The 18900-nt window shown below is 39.3% G+C and overlaps 3 protein-coding genes across 7 annotated transcripts; 1 reads left to right on the top strand and 2 right to left on the bottom strand.

Moving 5' to 3' along the window:
- The first annotated feature begins 966 nt into the window (after positions 1-966).
- Positions 967-4300, top strand: ndufa13 (NADH:ubiquinone oxidoreductase subunit A13). Its single transcript, XM_039815551.1, has 5 exons — positions 967-1117; positions 2944-3022; positions 3131-3202; positions 3313-3382; positions 4053-4300. Exons 1-5 carry the CDS (start codon positions 1024-1026, stop codon positions 4170-4172), a joined length of 435 nt encoding a protein of 144 aa, XP_039671485.1. The 5' UTR covers positions 967-1023; the 3' UTR covers positions 4173-4300.
- Positions 4301-5120: 820 nt separating this feature from the next.
- Positions 5121-9853, bottom strand: cirbpa (cold inducible RNA binding protein a). Of its 5 annotated transcripts, XR_005640672.1 has the most exons (8): positions 9729-9853; positions 8927-9042; positions 8694-8800; positions 8369-8504; positions 8120-8273; positions 7961-8019; positions 5490-5581; positions 5121-5402 (listed from the first exon to the last, which is right to left on the bottom strand). XR_005640672.1 is itself a non-coding variant. In XM_039815550.1 (7 exons), the coding sequence occupies exons 2-7, from the start codon at positions 9024-9026 to the stop codon at positions 7414-7416; spliced, it is 549 nt and encodes a 182-aa protein (XP_039671484.1). In that variant the 5' UTR covers positions 9027-9042; positions 9729-9853; the 3' UTR covers positions 6512-7413. The 5 variants fall into 5 exon arrangements, 4 of the variants coding, with proteins under 4 accessions (XP_039671484.1, XP_039671483.1, XP_039671482.1 ...); XM_039815550.1 differs by lacking the exons at positions 5121-5402; positions 5490-5581 and adding an exon at positions 6512-7427 and having other exon boundaries at positions 8390-8504; XM_039815549.1 differs by lacking the exons at positions 5121-5402; positions 5490-5581 and adding an exon at positions 6512-7427 and having other exon boundaries at positions 8381-8504.
- Positions 9854-10998: 1145 nt separating this feature from the next.
- On the bottom strand, positions 10999-18665 carry LOC120568902 (midnolin-like). The gene is made up of 7 exons (XM_039816645.1): positions 18451-18665; positions 18265-18352; positions 18089-18151; positions 15398-15916; positions 15085-15190; positions 14019-14267; positions 10999-11694 (listed from the first exon to the last, which is right to left on the bottom strand). Exons 1-7 carry the CDS (start codon positions 18663-18665, stop codon positions 11540-11542), a joined length of 1395 nt encoding a protein of 464 aa, XP_039672579.1. The 3' UTR covers positions 10999-11539.
- Positions 18666-18900: the final 235 nt, after the last annotated feature.

Consider the following 18900-nt stretch of genomic DNA (forward strand, 5'->3'; position numbering starts at 1 on the left):
TCTATACCAGGGATCTTCAGCAGGGGGTCCGAGACCCTTAGGGGGTCCTCAGATTCAATGCAGATGTCTAACTGCATGTCAATCACTGCTCATGCACATGCATTAATTCTCCCTTGTGGGGGGAGGGGCTTAGGAGACCGTTTTGGGCTTTAGCAGAAAGGGGGGAGGGACTGAGAAGTTGTCAATGTTCAATTTTTTTGGCTAAATCCTGGATCTTCACAATCCTACCTATGGCACCTTTAAAACATGATTTATAAAACCAAGCCCACAATTATTAGGCTATTTGAATAGCTTAGTATTCTATGCAAAAGGGTATGTATAAAGACTTAAGGCCACCCTATAAGTTATTGTAGGCCCAGTTTAGTATGCAACTTAATTCTATACAACATATGTAGTAGGGGGTCCCTGATCCATCTCTCTTTCAGTTAAGGGGTCCTTGGTTTAAAAAACGTTGAAGACCCCTGCTCTAGACCTTCAGGTAAGAAAATGAATGTATTATGTACAACTTAGAAGCAGTGGTGGAATGCAACCAAGTGCATTTACTTAATAATACTAAGAACAATTTTGAGAAACAAACTTTAATATTTCTGTCTTCTGCTACTTTATACTTCTACTCAAATACAATATTAGTACGTATTACTCTATACACATACCAAAACCTATCAACTAAGGAAATGTGATTTATTTTGTTACAAATTAAACTTACAAAATAAACAAGATATGAGGTAGTTTGAAATAACCGTTCCTCGACAATCTACAATATTGCATTTTTTTCCCCAAATTAATAATGGCCCCATAGTTATCATTCTTCAAAATAAGTTGTTTGTGCCAAGTACGTAGACCATAGAAACTAAATAAATTGATTTTATTTCTCGAGACTCTATGGTCAAGTGCCATAAAATGTATACAAAATAAGAAGTTGGCCTCCAGACAGTTTGGGGCGGTAGAGCGCAACCAAAGCTTTTCCGGACCAAAGAAGAAGCGTGACGTGTGCAGCGTGTTTTGGGAGAAGGCTGGAGGAAGATGGCGGGGTCCAAGGTGAAGCAGGACATGCCTCCTCCGGGAGGCTATGCTCCGTTTGATTATAAGAGAAATCTGCCGAAAAGAGGACTCTCTGGTACTTACATTACATACACAATTAATATACAGGTTCACACTCTAGTTCTGGAATATGCACAGGTCATATGGCGTGTTCTACTCACGGAACTGCTGCTAATGCTAACGGCTCAGCGTCAGTTTGACATAGAAGCTAATCTACTAACGTTAAAATGTAAATGTTAAAGTTGTCGGAGGCTCGTCAGTTGTTGCCTGTTATAAGGAGGAACCACACCTGTATAATATGAACGTCTGTAAAAATGTTTAAGAGGCTAAACGTCATTTTAGTGCTAATTGTTATTGACTGATGGTAGCTACGTGCTAACTGAAGTGAGTGCAGGTTCGGTCAAATGATGTTACTTTGTTCTCAATGCGACATTAGCTTTATATTTGATGAAATGCAGTTCCTTCCACAGCTTTAGTAAAGCATGTCATATCCACATATCTCAGATATATATGCAGCCTGTTATATTAATAATTCTTTATTTAGTCCAGCACCATTTGCACTTTTGCATTGCACTATTGTATTAGTTACTATTTACAGTCTTCAGAGCTGTTATTCTACATGTAAATGCATGTAGCTATATGTCTGAATGCATGTGCATGTAATATGTATATACACACACTTTTTATATACATACTTATATCTGTACATAGTAGTCAAATGTTACCCTTGTCCAGCTTTGTTGTCCTTGTTTTTAGCCGTATGTCTATTTCTGTGTATGTACTTTGAGAGCAACAGAAAGCCGGACTCAACTTCCTTGTAGGTGTTCACACTTACTTGGCCATTAAAGCTGGTTCTGATACAGCTTAGCTGCTGTGTGAAAATCTTGAGACCAATTTATTAACCCTTGTGTTGTCCTTCGGGTCCCAGTGACCCGAAGGACAACACAAGGATTATGTACTTCCGTTTACTTTGTTGAGAATTGCTCTCTAAACAAGGGTTAATACAGCACCTTAGTTCTTGTTTGTACAGCATTTTGGTCAGCTTAAACTGTGTTTAAATGTGTTCTAGAAATAAACTTTACTTACTTACTTTACAAGAAACAGGGTTTAGAGAGCAATTCTCAACAAAGTAAAGGGAAGTACATAATCCTTGTGTTGTCCTTCGGGTCACTGGGAGCCGAAGGACCACACAAGGGTTAAACATTCAGAATTTGCTGTTTCAAATTATCAGTCACAATGTCTAGATCTGCCGTTTGACAGACATCAGGCGTGTTAAACCGGTTTGGTCAGCTAGTATCTGCATGCTGATAGTGTAAGCCACAGTTCTTAAAGCAGGGTCCCCACAGTCATTAAATAGAGTTTGAGTCGGCTCTGGGTAAGTGTACATTTAATATTTCATGGCTCTCTAATGACGATATAATTTGCATTGTCATTAGAGAGCCGTGAAATGTTATAGTATGTAGGCTACATACATGTTGCATTGTTTTTTTTAGACTTATAATCAACTGCATTAAAGACATGAACATAAGCAACTGTTTGAGATTGATAAAGGTGTTTATTTTTATACACTAATTAACATTTGGAGTAAAGTATATTCTACAGTTCTGTTTGGTTTATACATTGTGAATGGAAATTTTTATTATGGGTCTTTGAAAAATCATGGGAAAGTTTTGTAATTTTGTCCATGAACATATGTGGGAACCCTGTTGAAGACACAGTTGTGCAGCCATTAATATGCTTAAAGACAGGTAACAAGAGATTAATTTATTCCATCTTTCCAACATAATTTTTGATAATTTATTCTTTTGTGGTTGGGATTCAACTTATAATCACAACATTGATCATCTGTGGTAAAATAAAATGTTGCCTTACACTGTCCCTAATCACGTCTTTAATCAACAGGATATAGCATGTTTGGCATTGGCATTGGCATCATGGTCTTTGGCTACTGGAGGCTTTTTAGCTGGAACAGAGAGAGGAGGTAGGATCATTCTCGCAATTGTGCTTTGGGTTTACATTTTAAAGTCAAAATCTGTTTGATATTTCACAATCAGGTTAAAACTACTGGTAATGTGTTTGTGCATTGCAGGCGCTTGCAGATTGAGGAGATGGAAGCGAGGATAGCTCTGATGCCCCTGCTGCAGGCAGAGCAAGACCGAAGGTGACACACGCACACAACAACAAAAACTGACAAACATGTTTAGTTTTTAAATATGGTAGTAACTCACTTATGCTAGCCTGAGTGTAACCGATACATTCCCCTCTGGCCAGGTCTTTACGGATGCTGAGGGAAAATCTAGAAGAGGAGGCGATTCTGATGAAGGACGTTCCTGGTTGGAAGGTAAATAAAAGCTTTGATTTCTCTTTGTTGCTTTTAACATCTGCCTAGCACTGCCAGACAAATATTTCTACATCTGTCTCTATGTCTATAGCTGTCATTGTCCCTAACAGCTTAATAATATTACTGTAGTTGTGTACATACTGTTGGCATAACAAAGAAGTAGCTAAGATAGTTGCATGCAATGAGGGACACACACTGAAAATGTTGTTTTCTTCATAATTGTTCTTCCTTTTTGCCTTTTTTTTTTAAGTGTTTACACTTTATTTTTGTGTGGAATTGAAATTATTTTAAACAAAATTATAAAGATAGCATACATATTACATGTATGAGCAAAACGCACTGATTCTAATCCAGTTCATTAAATGACCAATGGATCATAACAATAACAGTAAGCTTTATCGGAATAGCACATTCCAGCAATTCATTTACTAGTGAATATTTGTACATATATATTTTGTATAACTGATTTAGCTGTTTTAAAAACAAGACAGACACCAAAAAGAATGCATGCAAGTCTGTAAAGTGATATCTCTTTGGTAACAATTTATTTTGAAATATTCATTTTTTTGGTCAACCTACTTTTCTTTTATTAATTGGGAGTGATAATTATCAGATCCAGGTTAACGTCTTTGTATTGATAAAAAATGGTGTCCCGTTTCCACTTGTGCAGGTTGGTGAGAAGGTCTTCCACACAGACCGCTGGGTCCCCCCTCTGTCAGAGGAGCTGTTTAACCTCCGGCCCCGCGAACAGCTTCTGCACAAGCGTTTCGGTTTCTTGTGGTACGTGTAAGCACCACCAAAGACGCACAGCGTCCTGAGCTCCACCACCTTCCACAGCCAGCACCATGTGGACCTGAGCCCTCGCTCAACTCAGCTTGTAAATGTTCAATATTAAAGTATCTTTTTTTCTGTACCTCATCCTGGTTTCAGTATGGATTGAATTTCACAGCTTAAGTTTCTATGACTATTTTACATTTCTATCCCTGCTTCATATATGAAGCAAATATTGTTCTTACATTTATGGTCGCTAGTTACTTTACAGGTATGCAATCTTAAGCATGTGAGTGAGTGAGAGTGAGTGAGTGAGAGAGAGAGACACTACCTAAAAGTATGAAGTACATAAAAACTATAAGCTACATTTAAACATGCATCGGGAATAATTATGCAATGATCACTCAAAAGGGCCATTTGAAATTAATAGTTGATAAGTATTTTGCAGGAAATACTTTTAAAATACTAAACAAGTACTTTCATTGTATTAGTATGTGTTTTAACTTTATTTAACTTCATATTAAGTGTTTTGGGGTGCATTGCCCCTCACAGCAGACAAACTGGTCCGTAAGAAAAGCACAAGTTGCAGATAGTGCATACAATGGCTTCATTATATTCACAAGTGTTCCAGTGATGACAGCATAAACATACGGAGACCTGCAATCAAAGCAGCTAAATGGAATTCAGCCAGTCACCTGTACTTTTCCTACTGGCAGGTAAAAAAAATTAAAAGGCCTATTGCTCTCTCCAACAAGCTGTCAAGTGCTTGGTCATCAACTCATTGACTTATGGAATCCAAGTATTAGTAAGTAAAATGTCAGCTGTTCAAAAAAGTTACTGTACAAAAATGAGCAGTTTGATTGCCAATTTTATTTTTGAAATTGCAATACAAAAAGCAGAATAGTAAAGTGATATGAATAGTCACAAAATGACCATAACAGTTAAATCTTCAATCTAGGCAAATTACTTTAAAAAAAAAATAAAATAAAGGATTCCTGTACATTCAGATAGGTGAAGTCATTGTTGAAGTCATTGTTGAAAGTGTTCAGGCACTAGGGTGTAATAGCTCTGCCATCTTGCCTCGTCTGCCACCCCTCTAGTCTAGGACCTTTGAGTAGCAGGCATTACATGTGAAATGTGTAAGACAAGCCAATGTTTCGATATTCACAAATTCCTCGCACTTTCAGTTGGCAGGTTCCTCCAACGTAGCCACTGCTTACAGCTGCGCCAGCGCTGCTGCAGGTTAGATCTGAAACATGCCAGTAAGGGTTTGTGTTACCAAAGCAAATTTTTGACTGCACCAGTAACAAAACATGACTTAATTACAAGAATTTACCTGATAGAGATCTGCATCAATCACTGCCATTTAAAGCCGGATACTTTACTCCGCTGCTGAGATCCACTGAAGCCTCCGACAGCCCGTTCAATCTAAAGAAAAAGATAGCCTGGTCAACACTTGCCACAAGTCAAATCACGATAAAATGCATGCAATCCTATGGAGTCTGAAACTCATTCAAATGTAAGGGGACAAAGAAAACTGAGTACAGTCAAGACACCTTAGACGTCAATTAGGACTGTTGTGGGACATTACTGGAGCAAATTTGAGGACTAGTGCAGTGAACAGCGTGGACTGAGCACAATACTACCCACGACTTAGGCAAATGCTTTTTGGTGGACTCGGGAGGTGGAGCACCACAATCCAGAGGAGCTTCTTAGAAACATTTTCTCAAATGAACTTTCAATCGGGGAAGAGGCCATGGCATGTGGTAGGCGACATCTGAAGCAGAGGACTAAAAACTGCTAACTTGAGGGTATTCATGGAAACAATGAGAACTGAGTTTGAAGGATGTGAGCAAAGCAAAAGGAGATTTTTACCTCACGTGCATTGGCCTACTTTCTCCACATATGACCTAGGCAAGAGAGCAGCTTTCATCTCTGATGAGCACTTGTTCGAAGGCGCAACTCCAAGGACTTGTAGGTTTTTGTAGTAGCTGACCTCTTGAATGTAATAAAGCATTAACATGACCAGACACCAGCTGATTTCTCAGCATTACCATGTGCCATCACATTTGGCAAATCAATGTTTTAGACATGTACTAGGCCAAAAACCATCTTTAAATTTTGAAATCTAGGAGACCCCGACGCTTGTGGACTATTTACTAAAAGAAAATAAATAATAAAATTACACGCATCCCTCCAACGTTTAGGATATCTACCAATTTATAACCGCCCTCCAAGAAATCTATGTACATTTCAGTGCTCTGAGCAGTTGACTCTTCACGCAGCATCATTGTAACATTAGCTACAGCTCTCAACTAAATTTCCCCCATGCGGTAGTTTAAGGCAAAAGAATCAAGATTATTTTCCACAGTCTGTTTAATAGGCTCCATGAAGCCAACTGACAAAGAAAAAAAATGTTGATCATACAAAGAACATAAAGTACAAAACTGTTCCCGGTTAAGATATTACTTTGGGGAAACGTAGTTACATTTTTCGATCACTTAAACAAGATTAGTCCATTTTACAGCACATTTAAAATGCAGAGCACAGAAGATACCTTGGACAGACTGTAGCATGCTGCAATTCGCAACTTCATGAACAGCCAGCCACTTCGGATGTGTTGTTCACCTGTCTGAAAGGAATTCACTATTTTGGGAAATTGAACACACAGGAACCTCAGCTATACTAAGTTTTTAATAGTAAAAGGAATTTAGCATAAAATCCCCCAAAAGTCCGTCTTTGAGAAATTTGATTTCTTTCCTCACTCAGTTTATAACCTGGCAAGAGGTAGGTCAGCAACAGAGATTGAGAGGGGAAATAAAAATATAAATAAAAAAACCCCATTGGCTATTTCAATATAAAATAAAAGCTAAATGGAATCAAATCAGGAAACACTTTAGTGCTGGACAAAAAGTCTACAGCGATGGTAGTTTCAACAAAAAGCCATGTAATGAGCCGTTCAGTCCCCAAAAAAATGGGACCGTACTAATTAGATTACACAGATGCCTTTTAGCCAACGACCTTTGAGGAATTAAGATGCCCAATCAAGCAGGGTATGAGTCTTGAACTGTAATTTGTAACATGGTTTGTTATGGAATGACCAAAACTCATGGCTACATTTTTTTTTTTTTTTTAAGATGCTTGAGCTACTACAACAGAACTACAAAACTAAGGTCAGCAATAACACGTGGACATTTTTCTTGAGGAGCGCATCTTTGAAATACAGCCAGCCAAGTGATGATCTTGAATCAGGGAGATGTTTACTCTTGTGCAGCTGAGGATAAGAAGTGGGCACACAGGTAAAGACACGGAAAGTTCCAACACTGGAGTTTCACAACATCCCCCTCAACCCACCAGACAGTCCATAAACCATCCCTCAGTTTTTGCTTAAGGGGCTCCATCGGCTGAGAATTTCTGAACAAGTAACATTTGCTAAGAGTTTCAAAAACGTTTGCCAGCCTCTTTATCAGAGCGGGGACTGTGGGAAGGTGCTAGCAAAATTTGGCAACCGCATTGAGAGGCATCAAGTTGGGCTCAGGTACAAAACTGAGGGACATCCATTATACAGGTCTTCATATGTTGGGGCTGTGAAGTAGTTTTAATTAAATTTAATGACAGATTGTGTATTAAAAATCAGCCTACCACACAAAATAAGTTAATATGTACAACTAGTGTTTGAAATACTGGTTTTCAAGTAGAGTAATAATTGAATAAGTCTAAATGCGGGTTAATAGGTAATTTAAATTTGAAATTGACAGCCCCAACATAAGTACATACACAGCACAAATTAATCTCATTAATGCTTACTGTAGCTGTCGTAGTGATCGCGGTAGGATCCAGAGCGGTCACCATATCCACCCTGACCCCTGGGAAGAAAACAAGAACCAATGGGATTGAATTACATTAACTTTTGCACAAGCAACACTGTCCAGAGTGTCTCACTTGTGGTTTAATACACATTCTTACCTGTTGTCCCTGTAGCTCGAGTATCCGCCTCCACTACTCCTGTACTGGCTGCCACCGCCACCACCGCCGCCGCCAAACCTGCCCTCGTTATTGAAGCTTCGGTCACTGTAACTCCTGTCCCCATAGCCCCGGTCTCCATTGTATCCGCCACCTCCTAAGGAAACAACGGTATTATTGACCAACAGGGCGAGCAGCGCGGCGCAGAAAATAGAACTGACAATAATGCAGTCGCAGACAGCTAGTGTCCACCTCTGGAGTAACCTCGTCCACCTCTCCCACGCCCGCCGAATCCACCTCGTCCTCCTCTTGGGCCTGAGCTGAAACCTCCTCTGGAGCGGCCACCCTTCCCTGCTTCATCCACGCGAATAGACCGGCCATCTAGGGTCTGAAACACAAGGCAATCACTGTCAATTTAAAATTTGGTGGCTTTAAAACCTTTCCCCCCACAAAAATAGAGAAAGATGAGAATGATAAATATGTAAGGGTATATACATAACAGATGTTTGGACGACTGTTTATTAAGACTTACAATTTCAGAATAAATTATGAAAACCTGTATATAGTGACCTTTTACCTTTCCGTTCATGCCTTCCAGTGCATCTTTAGCATCTTCACAGTTGTCATATTTCACAAAGCCAAAACCGCGAGATTTCCCCGACTCTTTGTCTCTGATCACATCAACTAATGGGAGAATAAAAAGGCAAAACGAGCAAATGATTAAAAATTGAATTTGAAAAAAACACTTTATACGAGCACGTCAATCCTTTATAAAAAAAAAATAATAATAATAATTAAATAAGGATTTACCTTTTTCGATGTTTCCATATTTCCCAAAGGCCGCGGCCAGAGACTCCTCATTGGTCTCAAAGCTCAGTCCTCCGATAAACAATTTCCCCTCGTCCGACATCTTCAATGTAGTGTAGCTAACGTTAGAAAACAAAAGCTCATGTCAAGATAAATATGTAAATAAACAACCGGCTCCTTTATTAAAAAGGTCGACAAAGGCCGTCCGCTCATGCAGAACAAAAGTAGGTCACCGACCATCAGCTATATTTTACCGAAGCGCTTTTTGCCCTTGGTAAACAATGCATTCGACTTCTATTATTTATGAATTTTTCTTTTTAAATTTTTTTTTTAGGATTTATGATACACGCAAAATGGAGCCAGCGTTAGGCCTCGGGCCCATAAACGTGGTCCCGTTAGTTAGCTAGCGGATTAAATAGCTGGCGTTTTTCCTTTCGGCGCCATTTTGTAGCACCGAGCTTATGCGCCTCACTGTGTTTCGCTGACCGAAATCGCGAGTAACGTTAGCTTCACTTTGCGGCTGGATGCCATATTGTCTTGGTTACATAACGGGAATTGTGCCGATTAAAAAATTAAACGCGGTTTATTACACATTGTCACGGGCTTCAATGTATTGATAACGGTTCAATGAGCTAATGCTCGCGTTGTTTAATTAAACGTAGCTAGTATTAAATAAATAAAGCCAGGCAAATAGCGAACATGTCAATCGTGCCTTGTAAATGCAGTGGTATGCGAACATGTCTTATTCACACGGACTCCACCGTGAAAACCGGTTAAAAAAAAAACGTAATTAAATAGCAATTACCTTTAACTGGCAGGAACCCAGGAGCTGATATTGGGGCTGCAGATCGAATGCGGGAGCGAAGGAGGAGCCTTCCGCTTTTAAGCACTCTGCGCGATGACGTCTTCTTCTGTTGTTTCATTGGTGGCCCATACACCATGGACTGCATATATTCCATAACGCCACCTACTGTAACGGATGGTATGGCCTTCAGTGTCATATATTCATCAGGCTGACTTTAGAGGTGTTGGTTATCTTGTAATATTTTGTGATGTATTGCATATTTTTGTTGAACATCACAACCATCTGCTTCAGTCTTGGATTTCTCCGAGTGGAATAATCTTTGCAACCAGTCTGTAGTTGGTGCACCTTGATGTCAACATGATAATAAATAAAAAAAAAATGATGAAAAAAATGTGTTGTGGTGTGAGCTGACATTTTGCAGTCTGCAATTGGTTTCAATGTGCAACAGTCAACTGTTGTTTTGTGCTTTAAGCAGGGCCTTGGCAGGGGTGCAATTGGTTGTGTGATGTCTGAATGTAAGCAGGTGAGGGGTCTGAAGTAGGCTTATCAGATACATTCAGGGTCGTTGGCTGAGGCTTTTAAGTGTAGCTTCTCTTTGTTATACAGATCTCCTTTCACAGTGTGTTTCTGGTCTGGTCGAACAGGATTTCCCACTTCTGTAGGCGTCCTACTCAGCCTGATGAAGCTGCCTGAGATTTTCTGTAAACCAAGGTTTGTTGTTGTTTTATTTGCAAAAAGCTTGTAGTCGGGACAAACATTTTTACAAAAGCTGTGATAAGATACTAGGGCTCCCCCTCATAGTCTATTTGTTGACTAATCTGTCATTTTGGTCTTAGTTTACTTAGATTTCTTTAGTCGATTTTGTTAAGGCACATCTCTGGTAAACAAGGTTTAAAGTGGTGCTTTTCTACGATTCTTTGTCGAGAAACTCAGTTTTAAAGATCTGTCGATTAGATCAACTAATAGATTAGTTTACAAAATCGTATGAGTGTTAGTGGACTAAGAATTTCTTTATCGGGGACAGCCCTGTGAGTTCAAGCTGCAGCCTAAAAAACAATCCAGTTAGTGCATTCAAAGCGGGCCTGTGCCTTTAACTTTTCCTTGTTGGTCCATCACCTCACAGTCAAATATCACATAAGCATTGTGGCTCTTTCCGTAAATGGTTGGCTTCCCATCATGCCTGTATGTAAGGAATTTCAAATATAAGACGCCCATGAAAGCAGCAATGTCAGGTGTTCGGTGTCTGGAAAAAAAGCATGACAAAAATATCTCCAGGTTTTACATTTTTTCATTTATTCTTTTTTTCTTTCCTTCCTTGTGTTTACATTTTAATATTGCATAAGTAAAACATTTTAGAGGAACATCCCCTGCACAGAACAAAACATACAGTTTACATTCAAGACATGTACATTTAAGGCATTGGAATACATAAACAAACATACAGTTAGAGGTCTTTGTACAAAACACCAAGATGAAAATGTATAGTGTACCTTTTGTGGCATATGCTACATAACAATGAGAGCCATTGTCACTAAAGGACAGACTCTGATGAAATAACATGCTCAGCACAGTGACAGCCACAGGAATAAGACTCCATGGACTTTTTGGGCTTACATTCTTCAAAAACGCTCATAGTTTAAAAATAGCAACAAAGCAACAAAACTATATACTATACTAAAACTATATACCATAGCAACAAACCCTGATGCTCTTTCACCTGTTCCACAAGTTCAGAGGTCAGCTTTGGTTTCCATGGTGGCTTCCAAGCTGCCATTGCTATCACAGTGAGTGGATCTTTTCTGTCCAAGAGACTAGGGACGATGCTGATATGGGTGAGACGTTTGTGAGATCCTGCGAGTCCGCCTGCGAAGACGCCTCTGATGCATCAAAAACTGCAGGCGCTCCAGCTTACAGTGCAGTGTTTGAATTTCCTGTGTGGATGAGCAGATGGGATGACTCTCCTCACCTAGAAGATGGGAGGAATAACAACTTGTTAGACATGCTACACAATGATGAAGTTATTGTTTGATATGTTCTGCCATGAATAATTTACTTTATCATACACAATATATTCATGAATTTTTTTGGGGCGCGGTAGAAGAGTAAAGGGAAAAGGGAATTGTTGATGACTATGGAGAGAGAAATCCAAGTTTTATTTTCCTTATAGCAGTAAAAGAAAAGGAAATTATCGTTATTATTATTAGTAAGGTGTAAGATTAAAACATCTACCGACTGGAATGAAATTGTCATGACAATAGTCAAGCACGTCATTGATGGTATTGCAAAACCACTCACTCAGATTTGCAACTCGTACTTCCAAACTGGTAAATTTTCAAACAAAATAAAAATTGCAAAACCTATCCCTTTGTATAAAGCTGGGGATAGACATCACTTCACAAATTACAGGCCTGTACCTTTACTTTCCCAATTCTATAAGATATTGGAAATGCCCTTTATTAAAAGGTTAGATGATTTCATTAAGAGGCACAATTTGCTGTCTGATAGTTAATATGGTTTAGAACAAACAGATACACATCTTTGCCGCTAATTGAATTAATACAAGAAATTACTAATTGTATAGACAAAAAAGTATGCAGTGAGAGTATTTATAGATCTAAAAAAAGCTTTTGATACCATTGATCACAATATATTACTCAATAAATTGGAAAGTTATGGTATCTGAGAGATTGGGCTGAATTGGTTGAGAAGCTATCCGAGAGACCGGCAACAATTTGTAAGGATAGGTGATGTTTGGAAATACCTTGTGGAGTCCCACAGGGGTCAGTATTAGGCCGGAAACTGAACTAAAATTTTGTACATAAATGATACTGTATATGCAGAGTATCAAAATACTGACATTTGTTTTATATGTGGACGGCACTAATATTTTTTTGGAAGAGATCACAATGGAAAAAAATAAATTAAAACGTGTTTTGACATTAGAAAACTATCTATCTATATAATATTAAAATTTGAATTACAAAAGATTATGCGGATTGGAAATGGCAAAACAAACCTACAAGTTGTGATTGATAATGTAAATATAAAAAGATATAAAGAGTATGTGGAGGTATGGGCTAACTACTACTACTAAAAGCACCCTACAATTATTTTGCATACTACAAAAAAAGAGCCATGAGGATAGTAAACAATGTTGAATATCAAGAACACACTAAACTGTTTTTAAAGTCACAGGCTGTGAAGTTCACAGATCTGGTAGAATTTAAGACTGCACAAATAATGTAGAAAGCAAGGAATCAATTACACCTGTGTAACATAGAATAAATGTTCTCAGATTGAGGAAGGGGGGGGGGGTAATCATTCCTCATCTCATATACCTCTTAAAAATGGTTTTTTTTTTTTTCTTTCTGTACATGTTCCTAAATTGATAAAAGTATGTGTATTTCGATTTGAAGAAAAGAGAGAAAAGAAAAGAAAAAAAGAAAAGAAAAAAAAAACATTTTTAAGAGGTATATGAGATGAGGAAGGGGTTGGTAGGATGAACATGAGTTTATTGTTTAAGTTATTATTACTATTTTGTTGTTATTACGGACACTGGGTGGATATTTGGTTTGTGCATAAGAGGATTGTTGATAAGTTGGTATAGTTGTTTGAGTTGTATATATCATAAATATGTTTTAATATGTCCAATTGTTGAGTCATGCAGAAGTGGTAGGACCATATAGCCCAAGTAAAAACATCTTTCTACTCCTATGTGATATTTATTTATGTTGTTAATTTATATATTAAGAGTTTGTTATATGTTTACTGTTCATTATATTGTTTTGTTTTTGAATTCTTACATGTTTCAAATTAAATAAATAGTTGCACACTTATGAGTTTAGGCATAGTAACAGTCTCTACTCCTCAACCAGTGGTGTATGTAAATAAATACGGCCTTTTATTACAGCACTGTCATTTAAGCCAACTGTACCTCTATTGTTAGTCAAGGCATCCATGGTCTTTTTTTAAATTTTTTGTAAATATACATTCCCTTTTTCCTGTCCTTCCTGAAATACATGTTTTCTTTTAAGATTATTTTTTGGGGCTTTTTTCCCTTTATTTCAGAGGGACAGTGGATAGACAGGAAAGGTGGGAGAGAGATGGGGGATGACACGCAGCAAAGGGCCGGATTCGAACCCAGGCCGCTGCAATGGCCTCAGCCTACATGGGGTGCACGCTCTTACTGGGTGAGCTAGAAATACATGTTTGCATAAGGAACGTACTGTATAACCAATGCAATCTTCAGTAACTCCTCCAGTGTTCAAGTGTGTAATATTATATGTTCACCTGGAGTTTTGCTAAGGTGCTCGGTCTTCTGGGTCGCCAGTGTTTTGCTTTTTGCTTTGCTTTGCTCCTCGGCTGTGAGGGGGGGGCTGGCTGGGGTGTTCGCATCAGGACAGGGGAGATGAGGAGGGGCAGGTTGAGCCCCCTGGTGGTGGAAGGCAGCCCTGAGGAGGTCGTTGAGGATCTGGAGAATGATGGCGATGCCACGTGGAGGATGGCTGACGTTGCTCGGACTGCAAGGGGCCAGAGTGCCTGATGGGATAAGAAGAGTGTGTGGGAAATGAGAGAGGGAGAGAAGGATAACAGTGGATGATAAAGATGAACCCAGTCGACAGTAGAGCTGCAGCGATAACATATCAGATCTATTTTAAAAGCAACTACTTTCATTTAGTCATTTTTCAAGCAAAAATCCCATCGGTTCACTGCTTCCAGCTGCTCAAATGTAATGATGTAATGATGTAATGCTTTTCTTTATCATAAACTGAATATCTGTGGGTGATGGACTGGTGGTTGAATAAAACTAATACAAAAAAAATACATCTCCTTGGCTATGCCAAATTATAATGGACATTTTACTATTTTCTTACATCTTATAAACTAAATGATTCATTAGCTAATCAAGAAAATGATTGGCAGATGAATCAATAAGCCCAAAAAACCATAAATGAACTGTTGAAAGCTAACACTTAAAGAACAAGCCATCTGTGCAGTTTTATTATTATATCGTTTAATATCCAAGGACAATCCAGCACAGCATGTCACTTTATCTACTAGACTTGCTGTACTAATGACAATATGGCACTATCATTGTACAGTGTATATTCAATAGCCTATATTTTATAATCAAGATTAGGGTCTCTCTTTAGTCTCTATTTGTTTTTTGTTTTTTACCTTATTCTATTCAGTGGGAGTTTTAATTATAAATGTATATGTTTTGCCTACCTCATTTATGTATTTTCAGGACTTCTGTGACAGGACTACTGCTGCTAATTAAACTAATCAAAAACTATTGAATTCTCATTGTGTTGTTATGTCGTCTTCAGGCCTCGGCTGCTGCTCACACACTTACCAGAAAAGGTCCCTGAGAAGACGCCTGGAGAGTGGCTCACTAAACTTTCTATGACTGCTCCTGGCGGCTTGCATGGCTCTGCAGTGGATGATGCATGAGCATTACTCTGCAAAATGAGAAGGAACATATCTTTTTACCATCCGTTATGAGGAGCAAAAATGAGCAGAACTGCTGAAAACTGGAGATTTTGAACTCTTAACTGGCTTATTATGCAGGTTACGTTACTAATACATGCCAATAATACATAGTGGTGAAACCATGACAATGCATCGTGATTTAGATTGACTTTTGCTGTAGAATATGTCTGGCTAACCTCTTTGAAGGTTGAGGCTAGCGCTGGGCTCTGGGGTCCTGGAATGGAGCTGGAGGGAGCAGGTGAACAGATTGGTGTGGCTGCTGGTAGTGGACAGCTGGGATGCGGACAACCAGAAGGCAAAGAAGGGGTTGAAAGAAGAGGAGAAGATGTGAGCGTAGAGCGTGGAGGACAGGACTGACGTGGAGGGGCAGTGGTGAGTGAGTGCGAAGTTCTGGGTCTCTGAGTGCTCATTTGGATCGAGGGTGTAGAGTCAGGAGAGTCCTGGGCTACAGCAGAACTTTGAGAAGCAGGTAAGGTGGTGGACCCTGTGGCGTTGGTGGAGGAGTCAGGATGGCTCATCCTGGCGGCAGCGGGCAGGCCGGTTTGAAGCTCGCTGCTGCTCCCAGCTCTTATGTCCCGGTGCTGCTGTAGCTCCGCCACGTTCTGTGCAGTCAGTTGGAGCTGCACATACATCACGTGGGCGCCAATTCCCAGTTTAATGGTCAGAGGCAAGCGCCCAGACAGGAAGTCACTGATCTGCAGGATAGTCAGAAAAGACACACTTCAGAGTTAAATTTACAATCCATAAGCATGGTTACCGTGGTAAAAGCAAGTGTGGTTTAATACTTTAGGAAACATTCATTGAGCAGCTACTATGTTAGAAATACAAGAGAAGAGCAACTGGCTTATCCGTTTACAGCACAGCCACATAAACTCACGTTTTAAGAAAGTCATCATGGATGCATTGGATACATGCAATGTTTTTCCTGCAGCATACACAGCCAGTAACCATGAAAACTACTACATGTAGAGGTGTTAAAATTATTCAAATGATCGGTGCATCGAATCGTGGACATGGACGATGCTGCATTGATAATCGGCAGGCTCATAATCGATGTGACGGAGCGCATGGCTGCCGTCACGGTAGCCATGCGCTACCTGTTTTAATCTGAAAGACTGAGTGAAGAAGTTGCTTGTATGTTTGTTTGACTGTCTATATGTCCGGTTATTTAGACTGGTTTTATATTGTCTGTCATTCATCAAATTCCCTAGATTAATCCCGTAGTTTTGTGTGCACATTTTTAACATCTAACACTGCGGAGATTTGTTATATGTCTAGGTATATTCATATATGCATCTATCATTTATTGTTTAAAAGCTATAGATTGTCACAAACATGACTTGGGGTGTATTATATTTTACAGCCAACAAGATACCTTGTGGCTGTGGTTAATGGTAATACCAATGGTATAAATGATATGTTGTATCTAACTAGATTGTTGTATATTTATGTTTGCTGTAGGAAGCCATTACGGCCTACTTACCTGAGCCACCCCTGAGTTTTACATGTTGGTAAGTTCCAATTTGAGGGGCGGCGTCAGCCTATATAGAGTCGCTGTAGTATTCGCTCAGGGGACAGAGCTGGAGTGTACGTGGAGGTATTAAGACGTAAGTCTGCTGGAGGATCGCAACGTCAAACCTGATTTAAGGTCTATTAGTGATTAGTTGTGTACTTATACTTCCGATTGTTTTGACTCTCAAGTCAATTTTAATTTATCTTTTTGCAAGTGTTTTTTTTTGTTGTTGCTTTCCTTAATTATGTTAATTTTTTTCTATTATCATTTTTGCCTATGGGCCTTAATTGGGTCATTGATAATAAAAGCCCATCATCTTTCACATCACCTTTGCCTCACCCTGAGTGTTAATACCTGCTCAAGGCTACTCTCCGCATCTACCCTCAACAATCGATTATTTCTGTTTACAATTTAATGTAGGCCTAACAACATTTCTGTTTACATATTCTGTTATGTTTTGCACATTCAGGAAGTGCCATGTGCTCAGTGCTGTAGTTTTATGTATCCAATGTATTTAGTATTAGAGCACTGCAGAATGTTTTGTTTTTGAAGCTTGAAAAGCTATGAATTAAATATCCTACATGGCTTTAATAGAAAAATTTATTTGACGCATCGTGATGCATCGAAATATTGAGTCATATTGAATCGCTGACATGATAATCATAATCGAATCGGGAGATCAGTGAAGATTCACACCTCTAGGATACAGTCATTTATTAATATAAATAAAGGGTTATAACTTTAAATAAACTTTAGGCCACATCTCTCTGCTTAACCTCCCTCTTCAAGTGAAGCATGCAGCTGTATGTAGGCCTAGTGTGTGTGTGTGTGTGTGTGTGTGTGTGTGTGTGTGTCGTATGACTGTCAGTAAACAAATGATGTGTGCATTGCCTTTGTGAAGAACACGATGCAATAACGTTTGCATGTGTATGCATGTTTCCCTAAAGCATCAACACAAGAATTTGAGTTTTATTTTCCCATGACAGCTGAATCATACCTAATTATACATACACATTTTTCAGAAAAACTGATCAAGTGTTGCTTTGTGGGTTTAGAAAATGCTTATACTTCTTGAGCTTGAGTTAACATTTAAAGCCCAGATTATCTGAAAAAAAATGCATTGTCACAAATCTGAAAACAAAAAGAGGTTTTGGCAATTCGTAGTTTTCACAGGACAGAAGTGAGATGGTGTGTTACATCCTACTTCACAAAATAGGGCCTAAGTGGAAAATCCACATCATTGCATAGTTTAAATTCTTCACAGACAAACGTTTTTTTCCCCCCTGTCCTCATTCATACATTCAACAAGTGTCCATATATTTGCAGCATAGAGTTAGAAAGACATTAAACCTACCTGGTCTTCTGTTAAACTTTCCAAGACGTCCATCATAGTTCTCTCAGCTCTGGCAGTGGGGCACTGTGGCAGTAAAACAGAACATGACATCAACATAATGTGATTAAATGTGTGCATGGAAGGGAGTGGAAATGGGTTTCCCCTCAGTGAAAGGTGTACATCGGCTTACTACTCACCACTAAACCAGCTTCAATGGCAGGGACCAGGGTCAGTTTGCTTCCATCTGCTACACCCAGGTCCAACAGTTTGCCTGCAGTCAGCTGCCTGCCACATGATACAGCCTAATCAGTATAAATTGACTAAATAATACCAAAGAGTGGTGATGAAGAAATAGGTTTGACTCTACATGAAGCACAACTCACTTGTCTCTGTACAGGAGGGCGATTCTGTTTTTTTGCAGCCGGAGTTTGTGGGAGATATGTGTCCTCAGTCCCTCCACAGTCTCTCCTCGGGGGACAGTGAGCTCCACCGGACTGCCGGTGGTCGAGGTGATGGACAAACGCATGGTGGAGACCCCAGCCCCGCAACGTGCAGACTCGCCCGGGGTGAAGCTACAGAAGCCCCGCTGCTGCTCCATTCAGCTGATCTATAATAGGCTAGCTACTGTAGGAGGTCCAAATGTATACCAGATTCCGATCGCTCGACTGAATTAAGGCGAGATGTTTCCTCTTTAGTCTTGCTCCTCATTCCTCAGTGGACAGCGTGAAGCAACTTCGAACGAAAAAAAAAAAAAATAACATTACAGAACAGTTTAACCACAACCGAGCGTAACGCTTCCTCTCTCTGGCTTTAACAGACGCAGCACGACTACT

This window comes from Perca fluviatilis, chromosome 11 (assembly GCF_010015445.1).
Source record: "Perca fluviatilis chromosome 11, GENO_Pfluv_1.0, whole genome shotgun sequence".
In the NCBI taxonomy this organism is placed as follows: Eukaryota; Metazoa; Chordata; class Actinopteri; order Perciformes; family Percidae; genus Perca; species Perca fluviatilis.